Source organism: Micromys minutus, assembly GCF_963924665.1.
Source record: "Micromys minutus genome assembly, chromosome: 8".
Taxonomy (NCBI): Eukaryota; Metazoa; Chordata; class Mammalia; order Rodentia; family Muridae; genus Micromys; species Micromys minutus.
In genome coordinates this window covers 80,760-98,054 of record NC_137977.1, presented here as the reverse complement: position 1 = coordinate 98,054, position 17,295 = coordinate 80,760, and the positions used below count along the sequence as shown (strand labels likewise).

General features: G+C 42.1%; 1 protein-coding gene and 1 pseudogene across 2 annotated transcripts; one reads left to right on the top strand and one right to left on the bottom strand.

The window, feature by feature from the left end:
* Positions 1-2,585: 2,585 nt before the first annotated feature.
* On the bottom strand, positions 2,586-14,794 carry SNRPD1 (small nuclear ribonucleoprotein D1 polypeptide). The gene is made up of 4 exons (XM_080919789.1): positions 14,665-14,794; positions 8,202-8,278; positions 4,956-5,147; positions 2,586-2,862 (listed from the first exon to the last, which is right to left on the bottom strand). Exons 1-4 carry the CDS (start codon positions 14,676-14,678, stop codon positions 2,786-2,788), a joined length of 360 nt encoding a protein of 119 aa, XP_080775915.1. The 5' UTR covers positions 14,679-14,794; the 3' UTR covers positions 2,586-2,785.
* Positions 14,752-16,260, top strand: LOC308423720 (small ribosomal subunit protein eS10-like; annotated as a pseudogene). Its single transcript has 2 exons — positions 14,752-14,882; positions 15,780-16,260. The product of its transcript is annotated as a small ribosomal subunit protein eS10-like (transcript).
* The last annotated feature ends 1,035 nt before the right edge of the window (positions 16,261-17,295 follow it).

The following is a 17,295-nucleotide window of genomic DNA, read 5'->3' as shown; positions in this document are numbered from 1 at the left end:
TGCATATTTTGTAACTCAGCCTGCAGGTAAGGTAGGCTGGTTACAGTAATGGTCAGTGCCAAAAAGAAAAAAGGATGGAGGGAAATGTACATTTTAAAAATACATTGTTGGTTGAATTTTAACAGCTGACCTTTGTACTGGCTCCTAGAACCAGTTGCAGATACGATCTGTGGATATTTACACACAGCATATCCTCATCCTCTCATGTACCTTTGTGCTGGGCACTGCTGGGCACGGAGTCCTTACATTAACGCGTCGTTCACCGCCGGGCTATACTGACAGTCTGCTCATCACGCACATCGCATATTTCGGTACGAGACAGGCTCACGCAAAGCAGCCTGGCTTCGAGCTTTCCATGTAACAGATGGCCTTGAACTTCCCTGCCTGCCTGTGGAGTCCTGGGAACACAGTCCTGTGCCACCACGTGGCATTTTAAAAACTGTGCTTGAAAGCAGAAGAGAGCATCAGATCCCTTCAAGCTAAATTTACAGCCAGTTTCACCCAATGACAGTGCTGGGTCCCAAATGTGGACCCTCTACAAGAGTATCAAAAATGCCCCTAACTGGTTAGCAATCTCTCTAGACCAACTTTTTTGACCTTCAGTTGAATTCCCCAATGTGGAATCCACGGGACATGAGGTAGGGAAACAGGTACTTCAGGAAGTTGAGACAGATTAGTCAGTCCAGCTGGAAAAACAAGCCGGAGAAAGGGGTACTGGCTAAGAGCGCCTGTTCTTAGAGAAGACTGGAGCTTGGTTCTCAGCACCCAGATGCACAGTCTTCTGACCTCCAGCACCAGGCACACAAGTGGTACACACATTTCAAGAAAAGATACATCTAAAACAAGAGTACCTCTATAAAGTAGTAAATTATTATCTCATACATTTTGTTGGATCAGTTTTAGTTTTGATGAAGCCATGGTCAGATGTGTAATTTTAATCCCCTATAAACAGTGAAATAAGCATGTTAATTGTGTGAATAAGTACTTCAAATTACTGATTAACTAACAAGCTGCCAGCACTTGACAGGGCTGAAACTGATGGTAAGGGATCACCCAACAAACTTGTCTCTCACACAATCTCTTCAATCTTGAGAATTGTATGACACCTTCACAGTGGCTACTTTGTTTCTGAGAGGAGAAAGGAAAAAGCCAATGTGTATATTCATGGCGTGCCTGTGAAGGTCAGTAAGTGTCGCAGCATTAGTCACCTCCACCCTTTTACAGGCATGTAATCACATGTACATATCAAGACATATGCACACATACACAAGTAAAAAAATTTTTTTAAAAAAGGAGCCAACAAAAACCTGAAAATTCCTATTACCTACAAGAATTATTTTGCTGAAGGCTGTAGAAATGGCTCAGTGGTTAAGAGTACTGATTGTTATTCCAGAGGTAGAGTTCTGTAGATTGTCCTGAAGTTGGTTGTATTTTAATGTTAATTCCACTTCCCCAAGGTCTGACCAGTCTCATACTCAAGAGGTGACTTCATCTGAACCTTCCCATTTTAATTAGTAAAATAAAGAAAAGCCAGTGATTGGGTGGGGTGAGGGAGGTGGAGAGAAAAAATAGGTCTGAGGAGGTGAGAGAAGTCATGGCAAGATGGAGGTTCCCAAGGACCAGCTAGACCCAGGTCATATTAATTGGCGTTAAAGAGCTATTAACATTAAGGATTTTATAGGTCTAGTATCTCATATAGAAGGGAATTTTGTATATTTGTCTGTTTGATGCAGTCTTGTTGTGTACAGGGTTTGTGGATTGAGAGTTGAATATATAAGCCTGTATGAAAAGCTATCGAGCTGTAGAGTTGCTTGTGTTGAGTTCTGGGGTAAACACCCAGGACTGAGAAAGGCAGACAGGAAGACTGCCAAGGGAAAGGAGTTTTGTGGACAAGTTGGGCCGTGGTGGCTTGGACAGAGCAACAGAGGTGCGCGCTGCTCCGTATTAGGGTTGGGCCCTGAGGAGTGAGACCTCAGGACCAATAGAGATAAACCTTTTATATTTCTAATATTTATTGCAACAGAGTTCAACTCCCAGCAATCACATGTGGCTCACAAACATCTGTATTGGGATCTGTTGCCCTCTTCTGGTGTGTCTGAAGACAGCTGTAGTGTGCTCATATAAATAAAATAAACCTTAAAAAAATTATTCTGCTATCAAAACAGGTTTTTCTCCTTTAAGTCTCCTTGTGAGTCCTGCCTCCATCACTGGGAAGCAGAAACGTGACTTAAGAGGTCAGCCAGTCTACATAGTGAGTTTCAGGACATACAAGACTATATTCTATTGATAACTTCCTCTTCAAATAACACATTAACAGTAACAAAATCATGGGTTTTTTGTAGACCAGGCTGTCCTGGAACTCAAGAGATCAAGTCCCTCTACCTCCGGAGTGCTTGGCAGTAAAGATATGTACCACCACCAGGCAAAATCATTTATGTATTTTTTTTGCTTTTACCCTTAGGGCTCCACTGAGTAAAACTAAAGAGGATGAGTTTTAGATCTCATCCCATAAGAACTTTATTGAAATACCAAGAATTTATTTCATCTCAAAAGGGGCCCAAAAAATGGAGTCAAAGAAATCAAACCCATTCATTACATCTGTATTTCATGTGACCAACTCCCAGAACTGAACATACTCTATGAACACAGTAAACACTAAACTTTAATTTGGTAATCAGCAGACAACTCTGTCCCTATGCTATGTTTATTAAAAACTGACAAACAAAACCTGTACAAAAAATACCCCCAAATCCTTATGAATTTAAAACAGTAATCTTGAGAGACATTATCGCCTAGGACCCCCTCTTCCTCTGCCGCGACCACGTCCTCTTCCTCTACCTCGGCCTCGGCCTCTTCCTGCAACTGGGGGAAAGGTAAAACAAAGCAGGTGAAATTCTCTTCAACAGCACAGTACCCACCACCACACAGGGTCACCCTGAGCCCTTTCCCACCTACACCTCTTAAATTATCAACTGTAATAAAAATCTTTAACTCAGTTTCTCTCAAATATGAACACCACAACCATCATGTAGAAAGCAGGGAGACAAATTTACACCCTATGTCAGATTTCTGCTTGTTGAATAGAAGCCATGCAAGTTACCCAAATCAGAGCTTGAAAACTTGTTTGGCTTTATCCTGACTGACCCTTGAACAGACAGCCATATCTGTAGCTGGCCATCATGAGGACAATAAAAAAAGCATCATGCAGTGGTGTGCCACTGAGCAGTATCACCACACCCTGGGAAAGCCATACACTGATTTATTTTAAGGTCTGTTCTTTTCTAGCCCTGGCTTCCTGGTCCTTACTTTGTAGACCAGGCTGGCTTCAAGAGATCCACCTGTCTCTGCCTCTCCAGTGTTTGGATTAAAGGCGTTCATTTAGTAAAGGAAGAATGGCTTTCTAAAGAAATTAGGATCTTAGATACAAAGAGTAGGATACAAGGCACAAGGCACAAGGCAAAAGAACAAAACCCACTGATAGTTTTGTGGTGATCAGTGAGACTGACAGTTGTACACTTGTTATTATTTCCTTTACAAAGCAGGTGGGAGAGAAAAGAAGGGTTAAATCAGTGTTTTTCAAGCTATGAATTACAAATGCCTGTCTTTTTAAACTGGGGTGGGAAACCCCAAAACATTTGTATTGTTTTAACTAAGTCCAGTGGGCTACAAGACAAAGTGCACTTCTGGCTGGAAGACAAGATTCAAAGCACGCACTGTGGTTCCAATGTGGAAAATCCTCATAGAGTGAATCCCCCTCCCAACACACCCACCCACCCACATAAAATAATAAAAAGCAGAATGATGAGAATGTAGCTAAATAGCAGATAGCTGTGTAAGATCCTCAGTTCAATCCTCCAATACTGGGTCTCAATAAGAGGACGCACACTGCACGTGTAGAAGCCAGAGTACAACTCTTGGGAGTTGGCTTCTCTTTCCACTGCTGATTTGGTGATCAAGCGCAGGTCATGAGGCCTGCACAGCAAGGAATTTTACTCTCTGAGCCATTTCTTGGCAAAGATTCAAAAGATAGGTCCAGTCTCTTTAACTGTCTTTATAAAAAAATAAACAGTAGGGGCTGGAGAGATGGCTAAGAGCACTGATTGCTTTTCCAGAGGTGCTGAGTTTGATTCCCAGCAACCACATGGTGGCTCACAACCATCTGTAATGGGATCTAATGTCATCTTCTGATGTCAGAAGACAGCTTTGATTACTAGCACCATATAAACCATGATGACAAACAACTGTAACTCTAGCACTTGGAGGCAGAAGTAGTGTAGTAAGTTCAAAGCCACATAGCTTATCTGAGACCAGCTTGGGCTACATGAGAACTTAACTCAAGATAAAAATGAATGAATGAATGAGTGAGTGAGTGAGTAAAAGCTAACATTGTCAACACACTAAAAACTTCTCAAAAGAAAAATTTGGAGTCTGTTTTCTTCAGGGATTTGGCCCTGGCACGACAGCCCTACACTAATACATATACAATCAGACATGAAGTTGGGATATATGGAAGACAGAATAAAAAGGTGGGGGAAGGGGAGTAGAGGAACAGGGAGAGGAAAAAAGGGGTGGGGAGAGGAGACAGAGGATGGAAGATGAGAAGTTAAAAGCCTAGGAAAAACAAGAGAAGAAATCACCAAATTTAAACTTATCTTAGCTACATGGGCAAGAAAATTCACAATAAATCTTCAAGTATCTAAAAAGAAAGTGGTAAGGAGACACAAGGGAAGCTATGCAGCTAGCCTCCAAACCTAGATGCCACGTAAGCAAAGAGCACCAGAGAGACTGAGGGCTCTTCTCCACTGCAGCACCAGGAGATCTAAGCAGCGCACGCACTAAGAGCACGCACTAAGACAAGATGTTCTGGGCAACAAAAACATCCTTGTTGTTCACAAATGTATTTAACAGTGAGTTAAGATTTAAATACACCATACTTAAAACACCTTCTTACTCACCAGCTTCTCTTTTCTTAGATTTCACCTTAGGTTCAACATCCACAAGTAGTGTATCTAGAGGTAAGCTGTCTGGTAGAATAAAATACCGAATGTTATTGCCTCGAATACTCAATGTTTCCAACTGTACAGGTTCTCTGTTCTTCAGGGTCATTTTCACGGCCTTAAGGTGTGTATTCATGCTGACATCTACACCTAAAGGGGGAGGGAGAGAAACAGAATAATTATTAGTTGAATTCATACTGTAAAGAGTTTTTTCTGGGGCTGGAGAGATGGCTCAGCAGTTAAGAGCACTGTCTGCTCTTCCAGAGGTCCTGAGTTCAATTCCCAGCAAACACATGGTGGCTCACAACCATCTGTAGTGGGATCTGATGCCCTATTCTGGTGTGTCTGAAGACAGTGACAGTTCACCTACATACATGAAATAAATAAATCTTAAAAAAAAAGTTCTTTCTGCTATGTTTACAGGTCAAGTTTCTGTGACAACATAATGCATGCACAATGGGAACAATGTCAAAATAAATCAGCAATTTTTTTTCCTTCATAAAGCCTTTCCCTAGCTACAATAACCCTGTACAGAGCTGATTGCACTTACAGAATTGAATGCACTGGTGGTGTGGTTAAGTGACTCCTATAATCTCAGCATTCAAGAGGCTGAGGCAAGAGGAATATGCACATGTTCAAGGAAAGTCTGGACAACAGAGAAAGAACCTATCTGCCAGACAAAGGAAATGAACATAGCAAGCCATGAAGGAAGGAACCGTTAAGTCCACCACCTTCAGAACTGAACTGTTATCCCAGGATTGGACAGTGTTTGTGGTAAACTCCTCCCATTGTCCCCATAACTTCTTACCCAACATTCTATCACACCATAGGTCTTTCTTCTTACAGACCTCAAGTCTGTAAGAAGTCTATGTACCTCAAGCTGGCCTCATATTTGTAATTCTCCTGCCCAAGTCTCTCAAGTGCTTGCTCTACAGGTACTCACTACCATACCCAGTTTAACATGTCTATTTATTTACTTAAAATGATTTTTAGGGGTGAGAGACATGGCTCAATGGTAAGTGTGCAGGGCTCTTACAGAGAACCAAGTTTGGCTCCTAGTACCCATGTCAGGAGGCTCATAACTAATTGCCCGTATCTCCAACTCCAGAGACCCAGTACCTCTGGCCTCCAAAGGCACCTGCACTCACATACATACAGAGTTAAAAACAGAATCTTATCAAAATGTATTTGTATGAGTGTGATTATGTGGAAAGCCCTATGTGCTATGGTGCATGTCTAGAGATCAGGACAATTCACAAGAAATCAGTGAAATCTCTCCTCTATGTAGATCCTAAGGCATGAACTCAGGTGTCAGGTTTGGCAGCAGATACCTTTACCCACAGGGCCGAGCTGGCACACCCTTCACCTTGTTTTCCCAGACAGAGTCTTTCAGAATTGTAATTACAGGAACAGGAAGTACCTAGCTTTTGGGGGAGCTGGAGATCTGAACTCAGGTCCTCAAGCTTGTGCAGTAAGCACTTTACCAACAAGGTCATTTGTCTGGGCCCTTATTATTATTATTATTTTTTTTTTTTGTGGTGCTATGGACTGAATCCTGAAACCAGGACCTCTAGCATTCTAGGCAACTGCTCTATCACCTTGTAACCCAGCCCTTAATGGAGCTTGTTTGTATATGTGTTTTTGTTCTGTTAGACAGGCTGTCACTATGCAGCCCAGAGTTGCCTCAAACTAAGGGTTTCACCCTAGCCTTCTAACTGTTGGCTTTACAAGCTTGAGCCCCCATACCAGGCTAACCTTACTGGTTTTCTCCCCAAAAATTCACCATTACAAATTTTTTCTTTACTGGGCAGGGGTGGAGCATGCCTTTAATTTTAGCAGAGGCAATCTTACTGAGTTCAAGGCCAGCCTGTTCTATAGACCAAGTTCCAGGACAGGCAGCAATACCAAAAATCTGTCTCAAACAAACGAACAAAAAACCCAACAACAAACGCTTTTCTCTTTTTCTCCAAAGAAGTAAACTCCTTTCCTAGACAGCTGTAATACATTCCATCTCCTCCATATGCTTAGATGTGTGCACATTCATACAAGATACAGAAGCTTTTGTTAGTGGCTTTGTAAAAAAATTATAGTTTTCATTGTTAGATTTTGACAAAGGGTTTGGGAACATGGTTCAGCTGGTAGAGTACTTTCTTAGCCTACAGGAAACCCTGGCTTCGATCCTCATTACTAAATAGAAAGGCGTGTAGTGCATGTCTATATTACCAGCAGTCAGGAGCTAGAGGCACAACACCAGGAGGCCATCTTCAAAAATACACAGTGGATTAGAGGCCAGTTCTGGGATACATAAATCCTGCACCTAAACAAGAGGACGAGGAGGAAGAAAGCAAGGTCTTTTTCAATGCTGTTCTACAGGGAACTGAGTAAATCCACACTCAAGGAACTTTAATAAGGGCAGCAACTTTATGTACGTCCTTGCATATGGAGACTGGGCATATCTAGGAACATAAACAGACAAAGTCCATTCACAATTCGTACCAAAAACTTCTAGAAAAGCCACAAAATGCCACCCCATTTTCTCCTAGTCTACTACAACATTGGACCTACCTATTAAAAACTTACACATCAACAAGTCCAGTACTTTAGAGAATAGGACACATGTTAAGATACTATTTTCCCCTTTGATAACCACTTAAAAAAATCTTAGGAGACAAACAGGAGAGGATAATGAAGGACGAAAAATGGTAAAAATACAGTACCTATGCACAAAAGCCACAGTAAAAAATCATATAATTAACATAGGCCAATAACAACTTACAGTCAAATGCGAATCACAAAAGTAGTAAACGTGCAAGTCTCAGATGTTTGAGAAGCAACATTGTGTGCAGAAGGACACATGCAAGCAAAGGCAGGAAAACAGAAGCGGCACCGGAAGTTTGTTTGTAGTGCAAGAATGTAAGGTGGGTGGGGTGGAGGGATGGCTCAGCAGGTAAAAAGCACTTCCAAAGGACCTGGGTTCAATTCCAGCACCCAGTTACAGGATCTGATACCTTACAGACATGTGACACCCTCACACAGGCAAGCATGCCAATGAAACATTTATTCAGACAAAATGAGAACCTGTACTACAACAATGCACATTAAACAATCAAAAGGAAGAAAACATCATCAAAAAACCTCTCCAGCAGGTGGAACATGGGAGAGAAAAACCTTAAAACCGTTACAGAAACAGTCCAATCATCTTACCTGTGATTGTTCCATGGACTTGTGTTCCATTCTTCAACTCAATGGTTACAGTTTCATGACTCAATTTCATCAAAAATCTACAAAAACAGAAATAAGTCTTTTTGTTAAGTCAGTAAAGTTGCTAGAGATCAAAATCTTAAAATGCTATTACAACAGTCCACATGGGGTCTGGATAGCTAACGCAGCACTCCTCTCTCCTTTGAATCCCAGAACTCACAGGAAAGCTCACAACCATCTTTGCTCCCAGGGGATCTTGAGACCTACTCTGACCTTAGGCACCAGGCAAATTTGTGATGTACACACATATATGCAGATAAAACATTCACACACAAAATAAACATATCTTAAAAACAATTTTTCTAAACTAACAAACTCATAAACGTATAGAAGAATGAAACAACAAACTGTCATTTGGCATCTGTCTGTCCACCACAGGCATCCACCTTTTTGGCTTCATTGGACCACACTGGATGAAAGATTGTCCAACCTTGTTAAGATGATGTCATCTGCAAAGCGCACACCTGAGTCTGTGAATGTGTTGAGTCAAAACCATAGCTCAGAGAGGCGGGAGATTCGAGCGGCAACATGGAAGCAGATGTGGAAGTTTCTCTCAGTGCATCTCATCATAAATAAGGTTGTTATAAATATTTTATAATGGATCATTTGACTTATCTAGATGGACAAATTATATTATACCAGTTAGATCAGAGTATTTTGGTATGTTCTATTGTGATGACTTAATTCAGTTCAAAGGGTATAGGAACACACAAAGTCAGCAAAGGAGTTGGGATGTGTGTGTGTGTGTAAGGCTTGGCAACAACACGCTAAGGGGAAGTGAGTGAAAACAACATGCTGGAGCAGTTGTGCACCAGCCGAGACAGAAGCATCAGAAGCATCAAGAGGGTGGAGTGAACCGCCTGGGAAGGGAGCGAGTGGAGAGGGTGACTTTCAGATCCTGTCATAGTGTCCAGCTACGGTTGGCTCCGAACTAGAACAGCATCCGAGAAGCGTGACCAAGCTGCTGATAACAGAACCTTTTTAATATTTACAGCAACAGTCCTGAGATACTAGAAAGAAACCTTACAGGAAGATATTTAAAGATCCTAGAGTAGCACTAGGTGTAATGGTGTATCTTTTAATCCCAGTCCTTGTGAGATAGGCAGATGGGTCTCTTGTGAACTGGAGGCCAGCCTGTTCTACATAGTGACAGTGATACTGTCAACAAACAAAAGACCCTAGACTAATTTTCAGTCACAAAAAGGAAATAGTTCTAATTGATAGCATAGGATTACACAGTAGAAATAAAGAACCTCTTTCTTGCACTCTTGGTAAACAGGGATATTGTTCTAACCCACAGCATATATGTAAGACTCTACACAACGTAGGCTATTCTTTAATGCATATAACACCTGGGTCTTAGCAGTTTACACTGTAGAGAATTCCCTAAAAATAAATATCCCAAGAGCTAGCTAGTAGTCCACTATATGGAAATGTCAATTACCCCACTGTGAATGATGTCTTAAACTTTCTGCCATTACAAACCCATTTATGCAAGCCCTCACCAGTAACAATTAACAATCTCCCAATTTTCTATCCATAAAAAGTGGGGGAGGGGTGCTGGGAAGAGGCATAGCAAGGTGGTATACACAGTGCAGGTAAAGCACTTGCTGCCAAGCCTGAGGATCCCAAATGAAAGAACTGACTCCTTCTAGGGTCCTTCCATCTTTGTACAGTGATGCCAACCCTCCCCCCATAAATAATTACAAGCTTATTTATTTATTTATAGACAGGATTTCTCTGTGTAGCAATGGCTGTCCTGGAACTCACTCTATAGACCAGGATAGATTTGAATTTACACAGATCCTCCAGCCTCTCCCTCCTAATTGGGTGTAGCACCCTCCACCCTAATAATAAGTATAATCTCAAAAACAAAAAAGCAAACCATGGTAGCACACCCTTTAATACACAGCTTTAGGGAGGCAGAGGCAGGAGGATCTCTGTGAATTCAAGGCCAGCCTGGTCTACACAGTGAGCACCAACCAACCAAGATGCTCTCGCTGTCTCTCCTACCTCAAAACCAATCATCGCCATCAACAAAATCAATCAATCAAAATACCAAGCAGCACCTACAAGATGGCTCAGCAGGTAAAAGTACTTGTTCTACAGGCTGAGGACCTGTGTTCTAATCCCCGAGACCCTGGTGGAAAGCAAAAACAAATTTCCAAAAATGTTTTATAAACATACTTGTGCACAAGCACACACAAATAATTTCCTAATGAGCAAAACTAAGAAAAAAAATGTATGATTGTAATCCTAGCACTTGGGAAGCGAGGGCAGAAACTCAAGGTCACAAGGTCACTCTTACGGGTCTGGCTAAATGAACTATTTCGAAAAGAAAAAGAATGAAGGAATGAAAGAAAAAGAAAAAGGGAGGCTGGAGATGTTTAAGAGAGCATGGAGTGCTTATTCCAGAGGACCCATATGGCACCTCACACCTCTCTGTAGCTCTTGGTCCAGGGGACCTGACACTTTCTTCTAGTCTCCATAGACATCAAACATTTTGTGTTTAGACAAAACCCTCATATATACAGAATAAATCTTTATAAAAACAAAAACAGAAAGGAATATAACAAGGTCTCAGACCTTAATAGACCTCAAGATCCTACCACAACTGATCCCATGATGGAAATACCATTCAGGCTGTACAGACAGCACCACTTACCAAAACTAAAACAAAGGCCTACCCATCAAAGTTCAATTATGGCAACATCTCTAAATGTACTAACCTTGCTTTTTGGTGTCTGTAGTTCTGCTTCTGGTTAACTCTTCTTGTCAACAACCCAGGACATGGTTTTTGTGCTTAAAAAGCTTATCCTGAGAAAGGCTCGATGCTACACTGGGACCCTGAACACCCAATGTAGTCACCCAATGGCTAATAGGCTTTCTATTGGCTTAAATCTACATCCAAGCAGTCTTCTCTGGTGAATATCCCACAACAGGAAAAAGGGGATAAAGAGCAAGTAGTACCAATTTGCCTAAAACTTGGTATCATTTATGACTATAGAAAGTGTATTTCTTGGATTGCTTTCACATTATTCACACACTCTTCTACCAGCCCATCACTCTTAGACGACGATCTCCAAGTGCAAACCACCACACACCTCTTTTCTTTAAATTTATATTTATTTATATATTTTTACTTTCTGTGTATAAGTGTTCTGCCTGTTTTCATTATGTATACATGTGTCCCACGACAGATGCCAGAAGAGGGCACTCGAGCAAACAGCTATGTGGGTCCTAGAAACTGAACTCACATCCTCTGGAGGAGCAGCCAGTGCTCTCAACCTGAGCATCTCCCCATTTTATTCTATTACGACCCTTTTGGAGTATAAAGGGTTCATGCTCCTTTTTAAGTTGATGTTTCTCAGAACCAAAACTATAAAAAACACTCTCCTTTCACTTCAATATTTAGAAATACCCCACAGGGAATTCTACAGCATCACAAGCTTTATTGTAGCCAAATGGCCATGGAATGAGAATCCTACAACACTTCATATTAAAACTTCCCAGTCTACCTTATTTTCCTACGATAGCCTTTGTATACTACTATAGCAGCCACAATAAACTGCAATAGCATACTTGACTATTCCATTCTCCCATGAAATAAGTAGCAGGACCTTTCTACAGGCTGAATGTATCAGCAACTAACGAAAACCAACCTTAAGTTACCACCCTAAAAACATTATTTTGCCAGGCATGGCGGCAAAGACCTTAAATCTCAGCACTCAGAAAGAAAGGAGGCAGGGAGAACAGGGTCCTTCTCTGAAGACAATATTCTGCTAAAGAATTCCCTTAAGATATCTAGAGATGCACTCCGAGGGAGAGGCAGGATGATCCTAAATCTAATGTCACTTTGGGTATGGAATGATCTCAAGTCAGGTAGAGCAACTTGGTGAGACCCTGTCTCAATATCAAAGTAAAGAGTGCAGGGGGGGGGGGCTGAAGAGATGGCTCAGAGGTTAAGAGCCCTGATTGCTCTTTCAGAGGTCCTGAGTTCAATTCCCAGCAACAACACGGTGGCTCACAACCATCTGTAATGAGATCTAATGCCCTCTTCTGGTGTGTCTGAGGACAGCAACAGTGTACTCATATATATGAAATAAATTAATTTTAAAAAAGAGGCCAAGGAACACATAAATTCAAATTATTTCCCAGTGAGTCCTTCATTTTGTGAATTCTCTTAATTTTGTTTTCTGTGTAGCCCTGACTGTCCTGAAACTCCCTATTTACAACATGCTGGCCTTGAACACAGAAAGTGAGGGGATTCAAGGCTTGGGCTACCATCACCTGGCTGTGAATTCTCTTCCTTTTTTTTTTCCTCTCTTACAACTTTATTTTTAAAAAAGAGAAATACATATACAGATTTTTAAAGGCATTTTGGCATAACACTATATGAATATTTTTTGTCAGTACTTAATTCTTTTAGAGGTTTGATAGCATGCATTGAAATCCCACTAGTTACCATAAGCATGAAGTACATGTAGGACAGAATGTAACATAGAAACAGTTTTCTTGGTGAGTACAGATTAAGCACACCAAAAATTGCCTCAAGGCTATATTCTTAGCTCTTGGGTTATTAATGGTTTAAGGTCCAGGTGTACCACACTCCGAGAGGGTGCTATACATTAATTTTTTTCCTATGAAAGACTGAGGCTTTCATTTTTTGGCCTTTGTTTTTCTTGAGCTTTATATGGCCTGTGAGTTGTTTCTGGGGTGTTCAGAGCTTTCTGGGGTTAGTATCCAATTATCAGTGACTGCATATTATGTCTGTTCTTTTGTGACTGGGTTATCTCACTCAGGATGATATTCTCTAGATGCATCCATTTTCTTAAGAATTTCATAAAGTCATTGTTTCTGATAGCTGAGTAGTACTCCATTGTGTAAATATACAATTTTTGTATCCATTCATCTACTGAAGGACATCTGGGTTCTTTCCAGCTTCTGGCTATTATAAATAGAGCTGCTATGAACATTGTGACGCATGTGTCCTTATTGTATGTTAGAGCATCTCTGGGTTATATGCCCAGTGAATTTTCTTCTTAATGAGACTGGCACATCAAACAGTAAGATATATGGGGTCCTTTTAGTATCCAAATTCTCCCTATTTGAACAGAAAACCAAGGAGAACTGGATCGCGAGAAATATCTTTATTTAGAAAAATTAGGAAAACTGGCGATTTATCAGATGACAGGAGGATTAAGGGAAAGTAGCCAAGCATGCACACTTGCTACGTTTGGGCAACAGGATAAAGGACAATACAGTCCCAACAACTAATGCACAAATAAGAAAGCTCACACCAAAAGTGCAAACTAGTCAACCATTTTCACAGGTTAAAAAGCATTCTCCTGTAAGAAGAAATTTCTATACTTTGCACTACCTAAAACGGAATCCAGGACAAATCACAGCAGCAGCAGAAGCAGAGAGAGCACCTGCCCAAGATGCTGGCAAAGTTATAGTAAATGCATTATGGTTCACAGTCGGGAGGAAAAGAAACAGCACAGGCGTTCTACCTCTGCTACAGTCCAAATAAGAGTGAACTGGGGCTGTAGCTCAAGGCTGAGTGATTATCGGAAGTTTTCTGGGTGTTATACCCAGAACAGGTGGGAAAAAAATTTAACCTTAAATGCCTTCTCTGCAAACTCCTCCTGAACAGAATTTCAAACAGACTATAAGTAATCTATTCTGCCGTTACCATTAAACAACAAAACATTCAAAACCTTTTAAAAGAAATCTTGTGAATTTGTATTACTTTTAAAAAGGTGTCCAATAGCAACTACAACAGTTATTGACTCAACAAGAAACTAAATGTTTCTAATAACTGGCTTAGATATTATATACCCTGCCTCAGGCTTGTTTTCAAGCCTGTAAATTTGGAATTAATCAAACCACCAAACAAGCCTATGGTTAGGCTCCATTTCCGACATAATTTATGCAGTCAGGCGAAATTAATTTGTTACCTTCTGCCCCATCCCGGGACACTTAGTTTTTCCTGAATCAGAAAACTACATTAACGAGCTATATACTTTGCATAATTGGTAAACATTAAGGAGAATTTAATCTAAAACATCTTGCAAATCGGCGTTGTTATTTGCAGATAAAACCATGCTAGTTCTAACTCCTCGTCAGTGCAAGTGGTCCGACTCGCCTCGAAAACTGGCCATGCTCCGTTTAAGCCACAGAGGCGGCTCGCCCTCCATCCCTGGAAGACTGGCAGGGTCTGAGCGCGCCGGCCCCTCGCCCGGGCTCTGGGCGGCGAGCGGGGCGCGGCGGGCCCGGGCGCCGGAGGCCGTTAGCAGGCCGCGCACGCGGCTTTCCCGCCTCCCCGGAGCTCAGCGGCCCGGCCTTCCAAGCTGGCCCAAAGCCTCTGCCCGCCGCCCTCGCCCGGCGGGGGAACCCTCCTCACCTCACGAGCTTCATCCTAGCGGCGCAGTCTCCCTTTTGGTCCGACTGCTCACGGAATTCAAGCTCCAAAGACCCACGGACCAGGGGTATGAATGGCCGGAAGAGCGCGCGAAGGCCTGCAGACGCGCGACGAGAACGCGGAAGCCGCGCTGCTTTCCGGCCGCCGGGAAAACGACAGCGGCCCCTAGCGCCAGGAGGAGTGCTTTGCGCCTTCGGAGGGCTGGTGGACTTTTTCTCTGCAGGATTCACAGACCACTTATGAAGTTATTAAAACCAGTTGTGAAGGCCTGGAACTTTCACACGTCAAAGGAAGAGAAGTTCTGAGAGAAGCCCTCTAAGATCCGAGTTTAATCCTTGGGATCCACATGTTGGAAGCAGGGAATTCAGTCCTGCAAGTTGTCTTTAGTTGGCTTGACAACTAAGCCAAGCCAATCAGATCTTTGGACAAAATGGTTTTTCTTTGGGGATGTGAATTGTACTAAGCTACAGGGTACCTTCTTAAAACTAGGAAAACCATTCTTAAGGCAGAGTTTTAAATATACCTTTCATTTTATATATAGTAAGTCCTTCGACTTAAAATATGTATGTGGATATTTCAGTTAAAGTTAAAACAAAAAGTTCAGCTCCTTATTTGCAATAACCACACTGTTAAATGTAGTTACTCAGCATCTACACTTGTATCTAATTACAAATACAGTGCAAATGACTTCAACAATCACAAGAAATTTGGATAATATTAGTTTATTATCATTTGATTCCAGAGCTTATTATTTACAGCATTCAGGAAAATATTGTGTCTGAAAGCAAGGAAATACAACTGCTCGCTGCGCTCTCCACTATCTAGAATGCCTTTTTCATAGAATGTGCTTTTGTCACAGAACACCCTTGTCCCAATGTGTGGGAACTGGTCCCAAGGGTCAATGAGACCAACGGAGGCAAGCAAGCCCAGAATTGCAGTGTGAAGTTTATGGGCGACTTACAACAGAAGCATTGGCTTGGGCATCAAGAAAAGCTCATAGGAGCCTGGAAGAGACCCGAGAGCGCTGCGCATGCCCCTTCCTTCCAGCCTCCCAGCCTCCCCCTCGGACCCTGCAGCCGCTGCTGTTGATGTCTAAGAAGAATTGGCATCTGCGAACTTTTTAAGGAAGGAGTGATGGCTGCCAAAAAAGATGTCCACATGCCCAAACACCCTGAGCTGGCAGACAAGAATGTGCACAACATTCATGTCATGAAGGCCATGCAGTCTCTCAAGTCTTGAGGCTACGTGAAGGAGCAGTTTGCCTGGAGACATTTCTACTGGTACCTTAGGAATGAAGGCATCCAGTATCTCTGAGATTACCTGCACCTACCTCCAGAGATCGTGCCTGCGACCCTGCGGTCCCGAGACTGGCAGGCCTCGGCCCAAAGGTCCAGAGCGTAAACGGCCTGCAAGATTCACAAGAGGGGAGGCAGACAGAGACACCTACAGAAGGAGTGCTGTGACCCCTGGAGCTGACAAGAAAGCTGAGGCAGGGACTGGCTCAGCAACCAGTTTAGAGGCAGCTTTGGATGTGGTCAGCCACCTCAGAGAAGTTGGAGATTATGTTGTATTGAATAAACTTTAAAGAAAAATAAAACAAAAAACAAAAAGAAAAAGAAGGAAAAGCACATAGGTCCTTGTGATTTGGGTTAGAAGATATGTGGGTTATAAAACAAGAAAAGTTATTTCAGAGCTAGGCATGGTGGAGCAAGTTTGGGGCCAGCATGAACCACAGACTCTATTTCAAACCTTCCCCTCCCCCTAAAAAGAGATTATACCCAAGTAAGATATATCTTGTCTACTTCAAGCTAATCAGAGCTAGATACATCCTTAGGTTAAAATCTGGTCATAAAGCTTCACAGGACTCTCTCATGATTTGTCTATTTTATGCTGGGAAGCTGACCAGGGTGACTCATGGATAATTTTGATAGTTTCCATTAAAAATAATTTTAGTAGTGTCAAGATAAATCTATAGTCCTTGATTGATATTCATGAACAATTAAATGCTTCCCTCCATTAAAATGTATGCTTTATAATAAAGGAGACCTTGTGCATGTCATCCGATACAGTACTGAGCACCAGTACTGTATAATGCCAGTACTGAGCACCTGGTACTTCTTACCCACAAATCCCCTTTCCATTGGAGCCATCTTCCTTTTGATCCATCTCTTTCCCCTCAGTAAGCCAGGAATGTCTAACATGTGAGTTCATCAAGGTCACTCTTCTTTTCAGATGCTTGTACGTGGAATGTTATAATCTAGTTAAAACGCCGTCATTCTCTCAGCCATGTGAGCCAAGCAGCGGTGACACATCTTCAATCCCAGTCTGGAGACAGAGGCAGGAGGATCTCTGAGTTCAGGGCCACCCTGGCCTACAGAGTGAGTTCCGGGACAGCCAGATCTTTACGGAGAAGCCCCGTCTCAAAAATCAAACAAACAAAAATAAAGAAAGAGGGAAGGAAGGAAGAAAAGACAGACAGACAGCAGACAGACAAACAAAATGAAAAAGAAAAGCCACTGTTAGCTTTTCTAACCCCAACATTTAGGGGGCAGAAACAGGAGGATCTCTGGTCTACAAAGCAAGCTCCGGGACGCATGGGCTGTCAAATAGAGA